At 31.2% G+C, this 17,374-nt stretch overlaps 2 protein-coding genes across 2 annotated transcripts; both read right to left on the bottom strand.

Annotated features, from left to right (window-relative positions):
* Nucleotides 1–451: 451 nt before the first annotated feature.
* LOC149515596 (uncharacterized) lies at nucleotides 452–1,734 on the bottom strand. Its single transcript, XM_089769161.1, has 2 exons — nucleotides 1,493–1,734; nucleotides 452–1,190 (listed from the first exon to the last, which is right to left on the bottom strand). The coding sequence occupies exons 1-2, from the start codon at nucleotides 1,608–1,610 to the stop codon at nucleotides 1,024–1,026; spliced, it is 285 nt and encodes a 94-aa protein (XP_089625287.1). The 5' UTR covers nucleotides 1,611–1,734; the 3' UTR covers nucleotides 452–1,023.
* A 306-nt stretch (nucleotides 1,735–2,040) lies between these two features.
* On the bottom strand, nucleotides 2,041–8,152 carry LOC111297453 (uncharacterized). The gene is made up of 9 exons (XM_089741731.1): nucleotides 8,138–8,152; nucleotides 7,516–7,713; nucleotides 7,110–7,301; nucleotides 6,575–6,612; nucleotides 6,315–6,423; nucleotides 5,971–6,160; nucleotides 5,416–5,482; nucleotides 2,366–2,422; nucleotides 2,041–2,248 (listed from the first exon to the last, which is right to left on the bottom strand). The coding sequence occupies exons 1-9, from the start codon at nucleotides 8,150–8,152 to the stop codon at nucleotides 2,041–2,043; spliced, it is 1,074 nt and encodes a 357-aa protein (XP_089597857.1).
* Between the last annotated feature and the right edge of the window lie 9,222 nt (nucleotides 8,153–17,374).

Raw genomic sequence — 17,374 nt, 5'->3', positions numbered from 1 at the left:
TTTGATCTAAAATCGCTTGTTACGAGTTCATATTTCTAACCCAAAATACATGATTATTAGACGGAGAAAAAACCATAATTTGTAAGTGCAAGATTACTCCTCTTTCTGATAAGGGATTAGCGACACATGATATTTTGGCTTTGACAGAAATTTTTTGTTGAAGTGGATGATTCTTTCCTTTGTGCTGATGTGTAAGAATATGAATCTTATTTAAAGAAATCAAAATAATAATAAAAAAAATTCCTGAGAGGATAGAACAACATGTTTCCCTATTTTAGTTTTTCGACAGAAACTGATGATGCTTCCTTTTTAAGTATTTGCCAAATTGGTATATCTCAGATTTCCTTTCATCTTCTGACAGATTGTAACCAACGGCACACCTTCTATGATGGATGTTAATTCATTGAGAGTTGCAAAACCATAACATTTCCTGAACACTTGGTATAAAAAGGAAGGCACTAATTCACTCTATGAAGCTCATTTCACTTTTTAAGATACAGTTATTGCAGAGGATAGCCATGTGAACTGTGGAAACAAATTGAACAGATGCACCTATGAATAACTTAAGCATCCAATATATTTGAACCTCCGTTGGATGGGGAAAAGAATGATTGCATTATGCCCTAAGCTAAAAACTTTAAAAAAAAATTTGGGCCTGCTAATCAGAGCTAAACTAACAGCCATGGCCAAATTTCGCCACCTGAGTGTGAATTCAGCAAGAAATAAAAAATAAATCGGACGCCATCTCCGTCTGCACCTGCCAGTTTTCTTCTCTGTTGATGTTTTGCAACCTTATAATCCACCACTTCGCGAAATAGGGTTGGACGAAGCACAAAATTTCACTCCCATAAAAAGCTGCTTGAAAACTAGCCATCAGTTTGGCTATTTCCCTTCCAGAAAATCCTTCAGATTTGACTGCAGCTTCTCATAAGAGGTCATCAGTCAGTCCCTTGATCTCAATCTTCTGCTGCTGCTTTCTGAAAATATGTTGAAGCATAGCAGATTTTCTCGAGCCAGCCTGAGCTATGAGCTATGTACCTTGTCCAGATAAAGCATTAGCAGTTTGAAGCGTTCGTCTTCCCCGGGCAACGGGAATTCCAATACTTCATCAATACGATCAGCCACGGCTGAATCAAGATCACCAGGACGCTTTGTAGCGAGGGCAAGGACTATATCCTTGGACTGGTCACCTGTGCGGAAAAGAACGTTTGTTTACCCAGAATGAGAAAAAAAGAAAAAGAACAAATCGTGTCATAAAGCACATTTCCTTTATAATTAGACGAGGGATTTTTTTTTTTTTTTATCATACAAAAGAAATTGGTTAACTTTTATACAAACTCGAGCTCCTAGAGACATCATGATCGAAGGTTTGTGATACCTAATCAACAAAAGGAAAGGTAAAAGATAGCACAACATCTTGAATCAAATTATTATGGTAAAGTTTGCCCAACGGGAAAATCATTCAACATTTGAACTAAATGGTGCCACTTACTCGCACAAAGACGCATCCGCTTCATCAATGAACAGAAACGAGCCCTTCTTGGACTTCTTTGCCCAGTCGAATAACTGGTGTATCTTCGTAGCAGCCTGTGGTCCCAATGGATCGACATCTCCACCTGTCATCAATGCCTAATCTAACCCCTGAACATTAGTAAAACATCGGAGAATGAAAACAAATGAACAAAAAAGCATCATATTTCAAACATTTGTAATGAATCATGTTAAAGTTGCATACAAAAATATGAGACCAACAATCACCAGCTATCGTCCCAGAGATACAAAAACTTATCCTATTTGATTCCCTTCCATAACTAACCATAGATAGATACTTAAAAGTACATTGCATTATGGTTCATACACTTGAACGTATGCCCAAAGTCTAATATTCTGACTGAGCTGAATCCAAAAGATGGTCAAAGAACCAAAATATGCATTTTTTTAAAAAATAAAAATTAACATTCTTTCATAACACAGACATCTTTTGCAAAATAAAACATGTATAAATGCTAGCAATAAATGGCACAATTAAGGTATAAGAGATCATAGAGATTTACGAGCCAGTTCTCTTGCAGCCATGGTTTTTCCTGTTCCTGGAGGGCCACAAAAGAGCATGTTCCTAAATGGTGCTTGGTGGGCTTTAGTATTGGCAGTTGCACCAGCTAGCTGCTGAATTCCTTTTTGAAGAGAAGGGTGTAAAATCACATCACCAAACCCATTTCCATTTTTTGAAGGTGATATGTTATTGCCACTGTGTGATAGAGAGCTCATGGCACAGGAAAAGATGCCAGACCAAGGATACTTCCCTCTGGAATTCTCTGATAAGTGATGGCTGTCCCAGTATCCTATACACGTAGCCCCAAATCACCCCTGCACCTTCTCTGCATCAGAGGGGTGGCAAATGCATAAGCGATTACGCTCAAAACTGTGACAAATGAATAAATTGACAATTAACAGTGGCAAATTTTGATAAAAGAATAAAATGATGCATAGGGATAGAATGTAATTTCATCAATAGTTTGGATACAAGTCTTCCAGAAAATACAGAGAGAACACAAAGAACTCTTAAAGAAGCTTTACATCTAAAAATATTCACAAAATTTTTCCTCCCATTAGCTAGAACTCTGGGCAAAGAAATAGTTATCCCCTAACCCCATTCATTTAAAAAAAATATAGAAGAGTAATAATTAGTAACGAGGCAGGATACAATGAATGATTCTTTGGTTCAAAATTTGTGAGGCTATACTAGCAAAATGATACCAAAAAAACAAGTGAGGCAATGAATGGCATACACCCAACCTTATGTTGGAAGGAATTTTCCACTTTATGAATGGCATACATATGCACATGTCACGGATTGAGATTCACACTCCAGTCTCATGTAATTTCAGAATCCGAGAATGGATTCATTCGGCGTCCTAAATCAATCTATTTGTTATGGTTCACACAACTTATGAAGTATTGTCACGGTTCACACAATTTGCAAACTAAGCTTGTGCAACTTCAAAACTCGGGAATGGACTCATCTGACGTTCCAGATCAACTTATCTGTTACAGTTAAATTTATGAGGTATTGTCACGATTCATACAACTTATGAGGCATTATCCGCTTCGGCTTCCTTTGATCTCACAAGTTGAAGGTGATGTGAATCCTTATATTTTATGATTTAATACAGGTTGAGACTCAAACTCTAATCTAGCGTAACATCTTAAATTAATCTATCTATCACGATTCACATAACTTATAATATGTTATCCGCTTCACCCCCTTACTGGCCTTACAAGTTAAAGTTGATGTAAACTCTTAATATAGACTATATTGCAGACAATCTGGAGCATCTAGCTCTAAAGCGGTAGAACAAAGAGAATATTCTTCTTCACTTGTTCGAAATGGTGGCAACAAAGCAGCTCCGTTAAAGACATCCATGACACCAACTTCAAGTCAAAAAAATTAGAAGTCCCACTGCAGGCTAGGCCTTTTCTTTCGTATCGAGAAAGCCGCGCAACCAGAGAAGGCCAAGACCACCTTACGCTAAGGTGATAGATTCTGTCTCCCAAGCCAGAGGTCAAGCCCGTAGTTTCAAACACATCCAGTTTTCTTTTCTAAATCAAAGCTGCCAAAGTAGTTCTCTACTTCGCATAGGGAAAGAGTGCCTATCTTTAAAGCAACTTTCTCAACAAGCTCTAGCTCTAGGGCTTTCTAGTTTCTAGGTCTTCATCTTTGGAAACACTCTCTTCCAACGAATACGAGGCATCAAAATCCGCATTCCCATCCCCATCTGAACCCGATGAGACATCAGTATCAGTCGAACCAAACTATCGAACCCGTACAGAAGTTGAGGATGAACCTTACGATTTCTACCGGTGTGGAAGCTGACGCCTAGTCCTTTCCCGACCTAATCATACCAAACACCATCTCGAACTACCGATCCGATAATAGTTGTGATTTCCACGTCCTGCCACTTCAGACTCCTATTTCCCCTCACGTGTCAACAAGCAAGTTGGGTGCTCTCCCTTAATGTGGTAGGACTCTTTTGCAGGTCTTGACGTTGGCTGATTAAAAAAGGCATCCTCGTCGCAGCAAAGCTCGTCTTTCTTAGTTTAGTCAAAAACGAGACTTTCACAGGTCGGATAGGTCTTTCTACTATACTAGACTAGTAGGGTGGTTACCTTCAAATGCGTGAAATTGCCTTTTTAGACCTTCTTTGTCAACAAGAGCCCTGCCTTGGTCTTCAATCCCCTTGAGCTGCTAGCGAGCATCCCTTCTTGCTTTCTTTGAAGCGTGCATTGGCCACATAGATGACTTCGTCAAGGAAAGCTGCTTTCAAAGTGCTCATCTCTTCGCTCTCCTCCTTCTAAAGCGAATATCCCGTTCTTCGTTCTTAAAGATATGTCTTCTGCTCCTGTTATGTTAGCGTCTCTAATCTCATTTATTGGTTGAAGCTCTTTCATCGTGGGATATTGTTCATCCTAAGGAATAAGAAGGTCGATCTAAGCACTCATCTCCATCTTTCAAACCTCAGTTAGTATCCCTAGAGCTAGAGCTGATTTTGATATAACTTGTTAGAGATTGAGACTTAAGCTTCAAGCTTGTACGGCTTTAAGATCTAGAATGAACTCATCCGACATCTTTGAGGGTTAATATAACTTGTGAAATATTGTTTGTTTCGATTCTCTCTTGATCTCGTGACAAATTAAAGGTAATATGAATTATTATATCTTAAATTTTAATACAAAATTGATATAAAATTCATAACTCCTCTCTAAAACCATAACACACACTTAACAAAATGCATTTAGAGTGTAATTAAACTTCCAGGTTTTGAGTGGTAAGTCCTAACTTTTTTTCTCAGTTCAAACTTAAAAGAAACAATTTCTTTCACAAATTCCAAGGTGGTGTTTCCTATCATTTGTCCTTAGCAAAAGAAAACAATATCTAGAAATGGAGTTTTTTCTAAACTCCTGGAAGATATATTTTGTGTGAGATTTCTTCAAAAAACCACAGTCTAATAGAGAACTTAACAGAGACTTCAAAATATATGAGAACTAGGTACCCGCAGCATGAGAATTTTGTGAGGCTTTCAGTTAGACTAGGAAAAGCCAATCCCAAGGGTAAAGGAACAGAACTGTAATCATTGCTAGTTACTTTCATTGCTAGTTACTTTTGTTGCAAGTTACTACAATGTTTTGTAAAAACAAAAAAAAAAGGGGGTATTTAAGCAAAGCAAATTTGAACCTCTTTAAATCAGAAACAAGACATTATTCAAGAAAAATAATTAAATCTATAAGGACACAAGAACATTTGAGGCGCTGAATTGATTTAATGAGCTTCTCGAAGACAACTCACCAACACCTCCAACACATAGATGGCAAAAAGACACAGAAAATACAAATCTTCAGGCAAAATCCATCATTTACCTGGTAGTGTAAATGCCTACTGCAAGAGCAGTCAACCGTCCAACAGCCACAATCAGCTTGTTTTGACCTGTTAAAATGGCCCGCAAACCACTCAGACAGAAAGATTTTGTCCAATTAAGCCATCCCTTCTTAAGCAGTAAAAGATAAACAAATGGGACTTAAAAAACACATCAACGTCATCATTGAGCTGAAATTCTATTCAGACCAGCAGAAGAATAAATTATTAAATAAACAAATAAGTGACCCCACTGTAGTTAGTATAACAACAAAACATAGAAGCAACAGGTTAATTAGTGCCTCGATTTTCTTCCACTAGGCTAGATTATACAGAAACTATAGAAGACAGAGAGAAAGGCATCTGCCTCCTTTCCCCTCCATAACAAATGTACAATCTTTTTAAAGTTATGGTTAAATTTGAACAAAATGTTAAACATAAGAATTTTATTTTCAGAATTTAGCTATTTAAAGTTTCCTACAATGAGTGAGTGCATATTCTTGAATTGATACCTCCAATATGGTCAAAAGTAGTATTTATCACAGCAACCTATTTTTCACTTTCTGCATTTGCATGATCTAAGAGTATGTACCTATTAACTTCTTCAGCAAGCTTTGCTTCATGGGCTCTCCCTTCTGCTTCTGCCATAGCTCTCACTCTGATTGTTTCACGTTTGATCTCAGCTTTTTCCCTCTCTGTTCGTCGTCGCTGTGCTTGAATCTGTTCTTCTGTGGATCGCTGAGTTTGCTCCTGTCTAATGGCTGATTCCTCTTGCAGTTTTACCAGCTCTTAATTCCTTGCTCTTTGGTTTTCACTTTCTGCCTAAAATAGCATAAAACATTTACATTCTTTTCCATAAATGTTAATATATAGTAACTATTTTGTGAACGCAGAGGATAAATGCCTGCATCCTCTCTCTTGCCAATTCATCCTCATAACGAGCCATCTGTGACTTTGTTTGGGCTCGATGTTGAGTTAGCTTCTTCTGTTCATCATATATTACCCTGTCTCTCCTGCCGGCAACCAGGTAGGAATTCAAAAAAAATAACAATACAAAAAATGACAAGACCATAACAGAAAGCTCCAGATGCAGCATAACATTTGGAAGCAAAGTTTAGAAACTAAAAGGGTAAACCTTACTATTTAAATGACCAAATCCCATACCTCCCAAAGACCATTAAGTATAACAAATACATTGCTATCTGTAAATAAACAGGGAAAAAAATTTGCTGACAGATTTCAAAAGCAAACGTTCCTGCAGAGACTCATTCACCAAGAAAGAAAGTAGCTTGACATGAAAAAACTACAAAATCATTTGAATAACCAAAATTCACCTAGGATATTTATGGAAAAGCTCAATTAGAAAATCAAGTGCTAGCCTTGCAATATTGACTTAATCACACAACTAAACAATCCAATGTAATACCAAAAGGCTCCACAGACCGTTGTGACAATCCACTCAGGAGAATATGTATTGAAAACAAGTTGTACCATAGCGCAATCTAAGACTTCTACTAACTAGAGGCAACGTCATATGTAATAAGGGAAAGGTGAATTAAAATAGAAAGAATTTCCTGGTTGCAACTTAAAATGAGATTCTCATGCTTAAAAGATTCGTGAGGACACAACAAAACCAAGAATGTCACCACCCAAATAAATGCAATTGAGCAGATTGACCTTGATGTTATTAAGGAACAACCTTTGCAAATTCAAAATTAATCTTTAAACCACCAACAATTAATTGATTGACCATTAAGGTAACAACATGAGGAGAGAATTTCAGAAGGGTTCTCACAGACTGAGCTTGGGCTTGCATTGCTTTAAATTCTGCAGCTTTTGCAGCCAACTCTGCCTGCCTTGTTTCTTCTTGCTTATTCATAAGTTCAAAAGCCTAAACTAGCAACAAGCCATTAGCATCAAAACTCTACCACTTTAACAAAATGAATAACCAAAATTACAGGAAATATGTAAATTAAATAAGTAATTCCTCCTCGTAAACTCGAAATAAAATTCCAAACCAATTGACCTCAGCAACTAAACATTAAAAAAAATACCGCTTGCATAAACTCCCAAAAACCTCAAACAACCAAAAGTACTAACAAAACATTTGACACGTTTTTGGCATTAGGGGAGCTGCTGATTTCCCTCAATGCCTTGGCTCCTCTCTCCAAAGCCTCAGGATTAAACCCAGCTGAGGGCGTATTTGGATTATCATTCCTAACGCTAACACTTCCAGAAGCCCCCTTATCAGACGTGGATGCCGGTGAAGCAGACGGCTGTGATTGCAATTGTCCAGAGGAAGACTGAGGAAATAAAGGAAAATTGAAGGGTCCATCAGCAAAAGTAACGTTATGGTTTGGGATAAAAGAGAAAAGCAGATGCTACAGTCAAAGCTGAGATTAGCTGTAAGTTAAATACATGCAAGGTATATATGCGAAAATAATCATAACATTTACTTATTAAATGGAAGTGCAAACGAAAGTCTACTTGAATTATTGGTTGTCGAATAAAATCATTTTACGAAAATTGTTCATATCCACGGTATAAGTCGTTCAATACACGAAAACAAGAAATTCTCTTTCAATACACGGAAACAAAAATACCTCTTGAGAGTTATAAGATGTCTGGCTCTCTCTTCTTTTATTATTATTTTTTTTGTGTGAAACCTTTTTTGTTTCTTTGTGAGAAACCTTTTTCTTTACTTCTATCTTGTTTTTGGCGAAATGCCGAGATAGGCGGCATTTCTACGGTGTTTTAAAACACAAGCATCAACTGCCCAAAGGCAGTTTATATCTTAAGTAGGAACTAATGTTTTTAAAATACGAACATTGACTGTCCAAAGGCAGTTTATTTCTCGAATTAACTCACCCATTGTGGGTGGCCGTTACTCCAATATTAGCCCATTGTAGACGTTTTTGCCATTTTATTTTAAACAAAAAATGCCAAATTCAGCAGTCTACTTGGTGTGTGATTTGTTTGACTACAAAAAAAAAATGCCAGATTGGGTTTAGGGTTCTAAGCCGTTTTTTGTCAGAATTAGTTGGCTTGAAGAATAAGAAATTTGAGAAAAATTCTCTCATTCCATAGAGGAAGAAAAAAGTTTGGTGGAAAGAAAAAGAGGGAGGCAAAGGAAGAGAAGGTTAAGCCTTAGGGTTTTGGTAGGGTTTGTGTTTTAAGGGTGAAATGGCGGTTTTTGGCGGCTGGTTTTTACTTTTCCTTTGAGTTGAACCAGATCCCGGTTGAACCGAGCATAGAACTCTCTCTCGGTTCTTAGTTATTTAGGCAAATGAACTTTCTATTCGGCGCATTTAATATTTAATATACACTAGAAATTTTGTCTATAAGGTCTACAAGCCTTTTAATTTGGTAGTTAAAGACGTTTTTGGGAACATTAAAAACATAATTTTGAACTAAACTTCCTTTTTTCTTTAAACCTTTGTCCTCCTAATGTAAAAAAAAAAAAAATTTTGTCTATAAATATTTATTTTGTCTCATATATGTAATATAATATAATATTTATTACATTATAATTTATGGTTATATATTAAATATAAAATATATTTTATTTTATTAAATTCATATATTATTTTTGTTAACATTTTATATTATCTCATTTTCATATTTTTCTTATGATATTTAAAATTATCATATCTTACATAGAATTGTAATAACTTTAATATCGTAATGAATAATTTTTCATTTTTTTTATAAAAAAAGAGTATTTTAGTGTAAGGTATTAGATTTTTCTATAATAATTATAATTAGAATTAGACTTGTATTTCGTTGCAGAATTATTTTTTATTTTTTAATTATATTTTAAAAATAAAAAAAGTAAAATTTTTAGATTAGGTTTTTATAGATAACATATAGACAAATATAAATGTATTTATTTTTTAATATAAATTATAACTTAATTATATATAAATATAATTTTTTTTAAAAATAATATATTAAATAATATTTTTATTAATAAACATATATAAATAGAAGTTAAATAAATAATTAATTATATTTTTTAATATATAACGAAGAGGGTTAGAATAAAGCATCTCAAACATAATTCTAACTTAACCCAAATAGTTCAAAGAGATAAAATTTTAGTTAATTTTTATTTTTTAAAAGAAAACCACTTCGATTAGATTGTGGCGAATTGAAATCTATCAGATATAAATTATTTTATCATTTTTACATCCATTGATTTTTATTTTACAATTTATCTAATAAATAAAATTTTAAAAAAAAGTCAAATTGATTGATATGTGAATTTATTAAATTAAGATATTAAATAATATTTTAAAATAAAAACATAGATAAATATAAAATTAAATAAATAATAAAAAAAATATTTTTTATATATCAAGATTGAAACATAACACCCAAAATCTTGTTTTAACTTGAGTTTGATTTGAAAAAAAAACACAATCCAATTATCAAGAATTAAAAGAAACCGCACCAATTGAATAGAAGAATTGAAACTCATTGGGTAATCATTATTTTGTCATCTCTATTTCAATTGACTTTTTTATTACAAAATTTATTTAATAACAAAAACAAAAGCAAAAAAATTTAAATAAATAAATAAACAAAAAAAAAAACAAAAGCTTAAAAAAAAAGAAAATGAAAAATAAAAAGATAAAAATGCCATGTAGTTATCTAATATGGGATGAAACACCTTAATTCCATCTTAATCTGACCTCATTTAAAAAATAATTTTAATTTGATTACATATTATTTTATCATCTTACATCCATTGATTTTTTTTTTTATAAAATTTATCCAATAAAAGTAAAAACAAAAAAATATATAAATAAAAATTAGTAAACATAAAAAATAGCGAATGGAAAAAGGGCGGGGTGCCACGTTAACACCCCACTATCTTCCAATCTCTACAACTTTAATATTATAGATTAAGGAACTGTCCACGCTATGCTACGGGACAATCCATTTTGTAAAATCAATTAAATCCTATATAATAAAAGTACAATAAGAATATGATATATATATATATATATATATATATAATAGTTCATAAGTTAGACATTGAACCATAGCTATTTAAAGTTCATAATACAAAAATATCAAAAGGCAGCTAAAATAGAAGTTGTAAGCCATCATAAAAGAACAAAAGGATAATGGCTAAAAAATAACATGATTGTTTATGCAAAAGTCTAAATAAAATAGCCAAAAAACATTCAATTTGATGTTACAACCCACACAATTAAATTAAAAAAAACAGTCAATAACAACAAAGTGTAAATAACTTAATTATGGAAACAACATTTCATCAGAATAAAGGTTAAATAGGCACCTTACCAACTTGTTAAATGAAATCTTTTAGTGATCTTTTTATATTCTTGAGTAGCATAGTCGTGATGCTATTAACGAAGCATTTGATTTTAGGAGACTAGTGCAAATCATAAAGGAAAAAAGAATTACTTTAGTTATAGGCATCGATATATTCTTGGATATTCATATCCTACCAACATAAATAGATGGCAAAATTAGTAGATCAAAATGAACTATAAAGGGAGAAAAATTTAAAGAGTAATTAGAAAAATACACCAATGCTAGTATCTCTTAACAACCTAAAATGTTTATTAACTATCTTCTAAAAGAGAAAGAGATAAATACACCGCACAAGGAACCAAATTTTGTTTATGTGACTCTTTAAATTTATAATCTCAAGTTTCATTATAAAATCATTGCCAATAAAAATAGATTGTTTACCTTTAAACAATCAATCCTTTTAGCAAGTAGTTATATTTTACGCAATCAAAATGTGAATAAAAATTATTATAAGTTCACTCTATATGCCAATCGACTACATTTAGCCTACTACTTAGGCATTATCTCCTTGCATTTTGCAAACAAAAAGAACTACATTACAATAAATGCAAGAAAACATATTTTCTATAAATTACTAAAATTACAACAAATTCGAAATAAAGTAATACTGCCCAACGATGTTACCAATAAAATGTAGCGAATATGTCAATTTCATTTTGACTTAGTTATGTATTAGATAATAGATTTTTTTTTTTTTTTTGGTTTTTCAAACTGGAAATTTGCTTTTAAGCATAAATAATTTTAAAGGTTCTTTCATTCAAATTTCAGAGTAAAAATTTAAGTTCATCTCACTTCCTATCATTTTCTAGGCCAATTGATCAAATAAAGCATTACTTATCTATACCTATATTATGTGGTATCAAAGGAAATTAAACTTAAAATATTTTTAAAGAATAATAAGTTAGAAATATATATGAACCATCAATTCCACCACTATCTCAACCAATTATTATATCAAAGAGAAAGAATAAAGGAAAAAATGAAAAATCAAAATTTTGCTTTTAGCAACGAACACCAAGCAATCAAAAACTTCAAATAAAATAAAACAAAATATTTTACCAAGATCAATAAAAAAGAAACAAAAATTCAAACCCTTTCCATCATCTTTATTTAGTATTTGTGAAGGAAGGATACTCTAACAATTGGAAGTGAAGTGCCGAACTATTTTATAAAGGTTAACGCTATAAATAAATTTCAAATGGTTACAATATCAATGATATATGTCTGACAAAATAAATGCTACATGCCTGTGCCTACTGTTTTAGGATTAAAGCTTGCTACTCAAGAGCTAGCTTGTGATTCTGACCTTTTAAAGCATGGTCTTCCAGCATCTTTTTGTTAATCACCAGATGTTCACAGCTTTTTAAAGCTGAAATAACACTAAAAAATCGAAAACCAAATAAATTAGTAAAAAAACTAAATATACAATAAAATCAAATTGAAAAAATGGATGCTTTTTTACTTACTACTTCTAAATACATCTCCTACTTGAGCTTCATATCGAGGAAAAATATCTCAAGAATTAATGTATACAATTTTGAGAAACGATAAACTAAAGCAATCGAGAATTGATCGAAGAATTGAAAAATGTTAGAAATTAAAGAAAAAGCTAAGCTTTTTTCTTAATTATTATCGTAAAAAACATTAAAATCAAAGAAGACATTCAAATATGCAAATGTATGTCATGTATACATACATTCATAAGCCTAAAAAGTTCATAGAACCTTGGGTATGTTCGTCAGGGAACTCCAATAACTTTTCATTCATCTATAGCACTTACCCTAGACCTCTTAACAAAATAAATAAATAAAATGGTGATAGAATCATACCAAGGAAGCTTGAAAGTGTCTTTCAACCACCCATGTTTTCAGTAGTTGGCAACTATTTTGTCTAATTGTAACATGATATCAGAAAAAGTTGGATAGGTTCTTAATCCCTCCATTCTCTAATTAGCTTGTCTATAGATTCCAACAATAGTAAAGCTTAGAATATTTGTACATGTATAGTTTGATACACAATAAGCTTTAGAAGGCACAATACTTTTTCTTACGAGAATAAAGACATTAAAAAGCAAACCTGATTTTTTCTTTCAAATTAAATTTATAAATAATAGAAAACCACAAACACAAAAACACACAAAATAGCCTGTCATTAATTCAGTTTGACTTTTGATTGATTCTAAAATTGAAATTGTACACTGATAACAGCTAACCCAAGTTTGTGTTTTTCAAAGTTTGGTGATTGATTATTTATCTGTAATATATCCAGTTGAATCTCTGAAACTCACAGAAAAAAAGAGTATTAACAGTATCAACTGAAGCAATATAGAGGAAAGGATTGAGAGCACTATGAAGGAGATTAGAATGGAAATTTCACTATTTTTTCCTTCTATCTTCTTTCTATTTTAAAGAATGGAACTTTTAGATCAGTAAGTAAAAACAAAATGATGTCATCCTGCTAAAACGCAGCAAAGCCAAGGAGTGTCTCCAGCGAATTGAAATTTCTTTTTCCCAGTTGTAATTGTTATTGTTTGTATAAGAGGATGATGTAATATTACTTCAGAGAGATTGATATCAACTGTAAATGTCTAGAAAAAAGACTAAACCCTTAAACTTGGTAACTTTTTTTATACCTCATGCATAAATGTTTTTACAGGATTACTAAATGCTTTGGCTAACCCAAAAACAGCAAGCTTTAGCGCATTGGTACAACGAACAAATTTTGTGGTTTTAGATCTCGGTGAAGAACCCTATGAGAATGACAATAAGCAATGCCATGAAGAATTTGTTAAAGGAATGTCTGCAAGACGATCAAATAACAACATTACTTTCATGATTAATAATATCATCATCCAATTCCATTAGACAACCAAGGTCAACCATTGACTGGTAATAGCAAGTTCTTAATGCTTTCAGACGAAGATGTTAACGTCGAATACTATAATTAATATGGTAAGGAATTGGATTATGCAATTAGATATATCCTGAAAAGCAGTTCCATAATCATTACATTTCTACTTTGTTAAGCTAAAAAATTTTATACAACACATGACAGGTGAAAGATGTCATGTTTCTAACTTCCGCCAGACACTTGAATGAAGAGATTGCAGATAAAAGAACTACAATTTCTCACGCTTGGAAAATATTTGTCAAAATTTCTCTATTATAAATAAAGAAAGCCTACAGTAACCATTATGTTAAGTCTTTAGACAATGGAGGGTGCAACATTTTAAAGCTATTAAAGTCTAAACAGATAGGTAAGTTTTATGCATATAAACATTCAAAAACAAGAAAAATCCCATACACTTTTATCATTCGTGGATCTTTCCCAAATTTAAGGCATGAATCCATGTGCTTCTTCAAATCCAAGTCCAGATATTTGAAAACTAAATATAAAGGCTTCTCACTTTGCATTATATCTTGCAACCTGTCACCCGAAGATCAATCATAGATGCTCCTAACGTGCCACCAATGTAAAAAGGAGAAAAGAACTTAACAAGTTACTTTATAGCCCAAAATATGTAGATTATCTAATTTTTTTGAGAAAGTGCACAATGGATTCATATGCAGAGAAATTGCACATCGAAAATGCACTTCAAATGTCACGACTCAGTAGTGACATGATTAAGGTTTTAGAGACTAAGAAGAGAATTGGGGAGAATTGAAAAAAAAAAAAAAAGACTAAAATCAAGATTCCCTGGCTATCGACAACTTCAACAATTCGTCCATAATAACATAATTTTCTTAAAACGTAAATAAAAGGAAAATGCTTTTTGCTTGTCAACCCTACACATCTGTCCTTATTATTGACCTTTTTAGTGATGTGACAAAAATAAATTAGTATTATATTTGTGAATAGACGGACCTGTCATGAACTAATGTATCTCACTTTTAGTTTATACAATTAAATTTGGACAGATCAAAAGACACAACTCATATGAATAAAAGGAAAAAAGAAAGACCAACGTCGTTGGTAAGGATGATAAAAAATTCGATTATTTTTAAATAAAATTTTAATTTTAATTTTGTAATTGAATGAAATAAATGTTGAGAAAATTTATTTTTTAATGAAATTTAATCCGATTCGATTTCATAATAATCAAAATTTAAATTAATTAAGATATCAAAAAATCTTTAAAAAATGGAAAAGGCATAAAGTCAACTAGCATTACTCAATTTCAAATTTCTTACATTAATTGCCCATAAATAAAGATGAAAATTCCAAATTTGTTACATTAATTGCACATAATTAAAATACACATATTAGCCCTGCATTGATTTTATTGTCAAAAAATCAGCTATACATTATTATCTTGCAAAAATATATAATCAATCTCCCTTATAAATAGAGACCTATTGTCTCTCGTTATAATCAAGGGGAAAAAAAAAAACAAAGAATGGCAGCACTAGGGAAATTTCTTCTGGCATCTCTTCTTGTCTTCGCTTTCATTTTTTCTTCAGTTAGATCTGGTAATTCTCACCCCCTTTCCTCTATTTTTTTTTATTTTTTTATAAAAAAAAGTTGTAATCTAAAGATGAATAAAAAAATTATAAGTATTTAAATTTGAATTTTAAACTTATTTAATGTTACTTTATGATTGTATGAACAAAGGCGTATTCATGTATATGAATTAAGTATAATTCTAGCTTGATTTTGTCTATTTCATTTCAAAGATCTAATTCTATAAAGTTAGAATCACTATACATTTGGCGTTTTGGTTTATGCAGATGTTGAAATGAAAGTTGTAACTGTGAATCCGAATCCCAATTGCTATAAAGCATGCTCTGAAGCCTATGGAGATTATGAATGCAATATCGACTGCTTCGACAAAAAGTTTCATGGAGGGAGATGTCGTCTGAAACAAGGTCCTGCTGGTGCTCAACGACTTTGTTGTTGTATCACTTGAGACTTCAACTTGGTTAAAAATTGTCATATGGGCTTAAAATTGTTAAAATTTCGATTTGATGTAGTTCACAATTTGACTTTTTCGGATGGCATTTTGATCAAGTCAATCACAATGCAATAAATAAATTTTCTTATAGTTACGTAGTTTGCTGATAGAATATGATTTTTTAATTTTAATTATGTGATTCGATCTAATGATAAAAATATTAAAATTTTAATTTTAATAATTAAAATTTTAATTTTGATAATTTCAAATATACATAAAAAATTTCTTTCTATCATTTTTATGAATTGTTGAATTTTTTACGAAATTAAGTTATTAAAATAAATTGTTTTAATTTTTAAAATAACTTACTAGATAAATTTAATAAAATAAATCACTTCAACTTTTAAAGAAATCATCTCATTTCCATACTAATTATAAAATGTATTTTTTGGTACATCCACACTATGTATGTACGCATCCAGGTACTTGATGAGCAATTGTGTTTTTTTTTAATGAAAAAGTAAGGGTATTTTTGAAAAGATGAAGTCATTTATTATTTGATTTTGAAGAGTGAATAAACATGAATTGAGAGTTTATGAGACCTCCAAAAAAAAAAAAAAAGTACAAGAAGAGAATGGGATGGAAAAAGTAAAAATGATATGAAGAGAAGGATTTTTAAACAACATCCATCGTATAAATAAGAACACAAAGTGACCATAGCAAAGCAAAAATAATTACACCATGATAAGTTGATAATAATTCTTCATTTTCAATTATAATTTCATCTCTTCGGTTGTTAGTCCTCGTTTAAATCATTTGTTCAAATGATTAGCCAGGAAAGATGAAGGCAGGGACAAGAAAATAGAAAAGAAAAAAAATATATATATGTATATAATGAGGGATTAAATTACACAAAAATTTTATATTTTTTATATTTTTTTAATATTTGATTTTAATAGATACAAGAGATGAAAAATATAAGGTAAAAAAATAATTTAATCTCATCTATTAAATCTATTAAAATAAAAATGCATAAAGCTAAAAAAATTTATATTGTGTAAGTTGATCTCTCCTCTATATATGTATGTGTATTGAAATAGAAAAGATGAGAAAAGAAAGAATGGCATTTTCTTTTCATTTTATCATAAAAAGAGAGAAAAATTAGCTTATCTAAAGATTAAATTTTGGTAATGTATGGATGAATAGTACATGATCAATTTGGTGTCACATGACACTCCCTTATTTTTTTCCTTTTCCCCTATTTTTGCCAATTTTGTACATTTAATTTATATATTTTATTGTTTAAAAGTGAAATCCACTTTATACCAAGCTTTCATTTTTTTTTCTACTTTTTTTATTCGTGCATGACCAATGGGTACCACATGGCACTCTCTATTTTTTCTACTTTTTATTTTTTATTTTTGGTTTTTTAGTTTTTTTCTTTATCCTTATTTTTTTGCCAATTTTTTTTGTTTAATAAATATTTTTATAGATTTTTTTTTTAAAAAGTGAGACTCACTTTACACCAATTTTTTTTTTAATTTTTACCTTTTTTAGGGATAAAATTAGACTTGATAATTTATGTCCTGTGTCATGTAAAAGATTATATTCGTATCATGTTTTATATGAAAATTATGTATCATAGTTAATATCGATATGAAAATATAAAATATAATTTTTTTGTTTTATTAAACTTATTTATGATTTTTTTAAAATTTTAAACTATG

This window comes from Durio zibethinus, chromosome 12 (genome assembly GCF_047325235.1).
Source record: "Durio zibethinus cultivar Kanyao isolate XHJ-2024 chromosome 12, ASM4732523v1, whole genome shotgun sequence".
NCBI lineage: Eukaryota > Viridiplantae > Streptophyta > Magnoliopsida > Malvales > Malvaceae > Durio > Durio zibethinus.
Note: the sequence above shows the minus strand (reverse complement) of the source record. Positions and strands in the feature narration are given on the sequence as shown.

Bases quoted from the DNA above. Each gene is read 5' to 3' on its own strand.
- LOC149515596 (XM_089769161.1), bottom strand. From the start codon at position 1,610: ATGTCGATCCATTGGGACCACAGGCTGCTACGAAGATACACCAGTTAT. The intron at 1,191-1,492 runs GTAAGTGGCACC...TTTTCCGCACAG, and splicing joins GCGGATGCGTCTTTGTGCGA to GTGACCAGTCCAAGGATATA.
- LOC111297453 (XM_089741731.1), bottom strand. The intron at 7,302-7,515 runs GTTTTGTTAGTA...TTGCTAGTTTAG, and splicing joins ATGCCAAAAACGTGTCAAAT to GCTTTTGAACTTATGAATAA. The intron at 2,423-5,415 runs GTAAATGATGGA...CATTTGTCACAG, and splicing joins GTAGGCATTTACACTACCAG to TTTTGAGCGTAATCGCTTAT.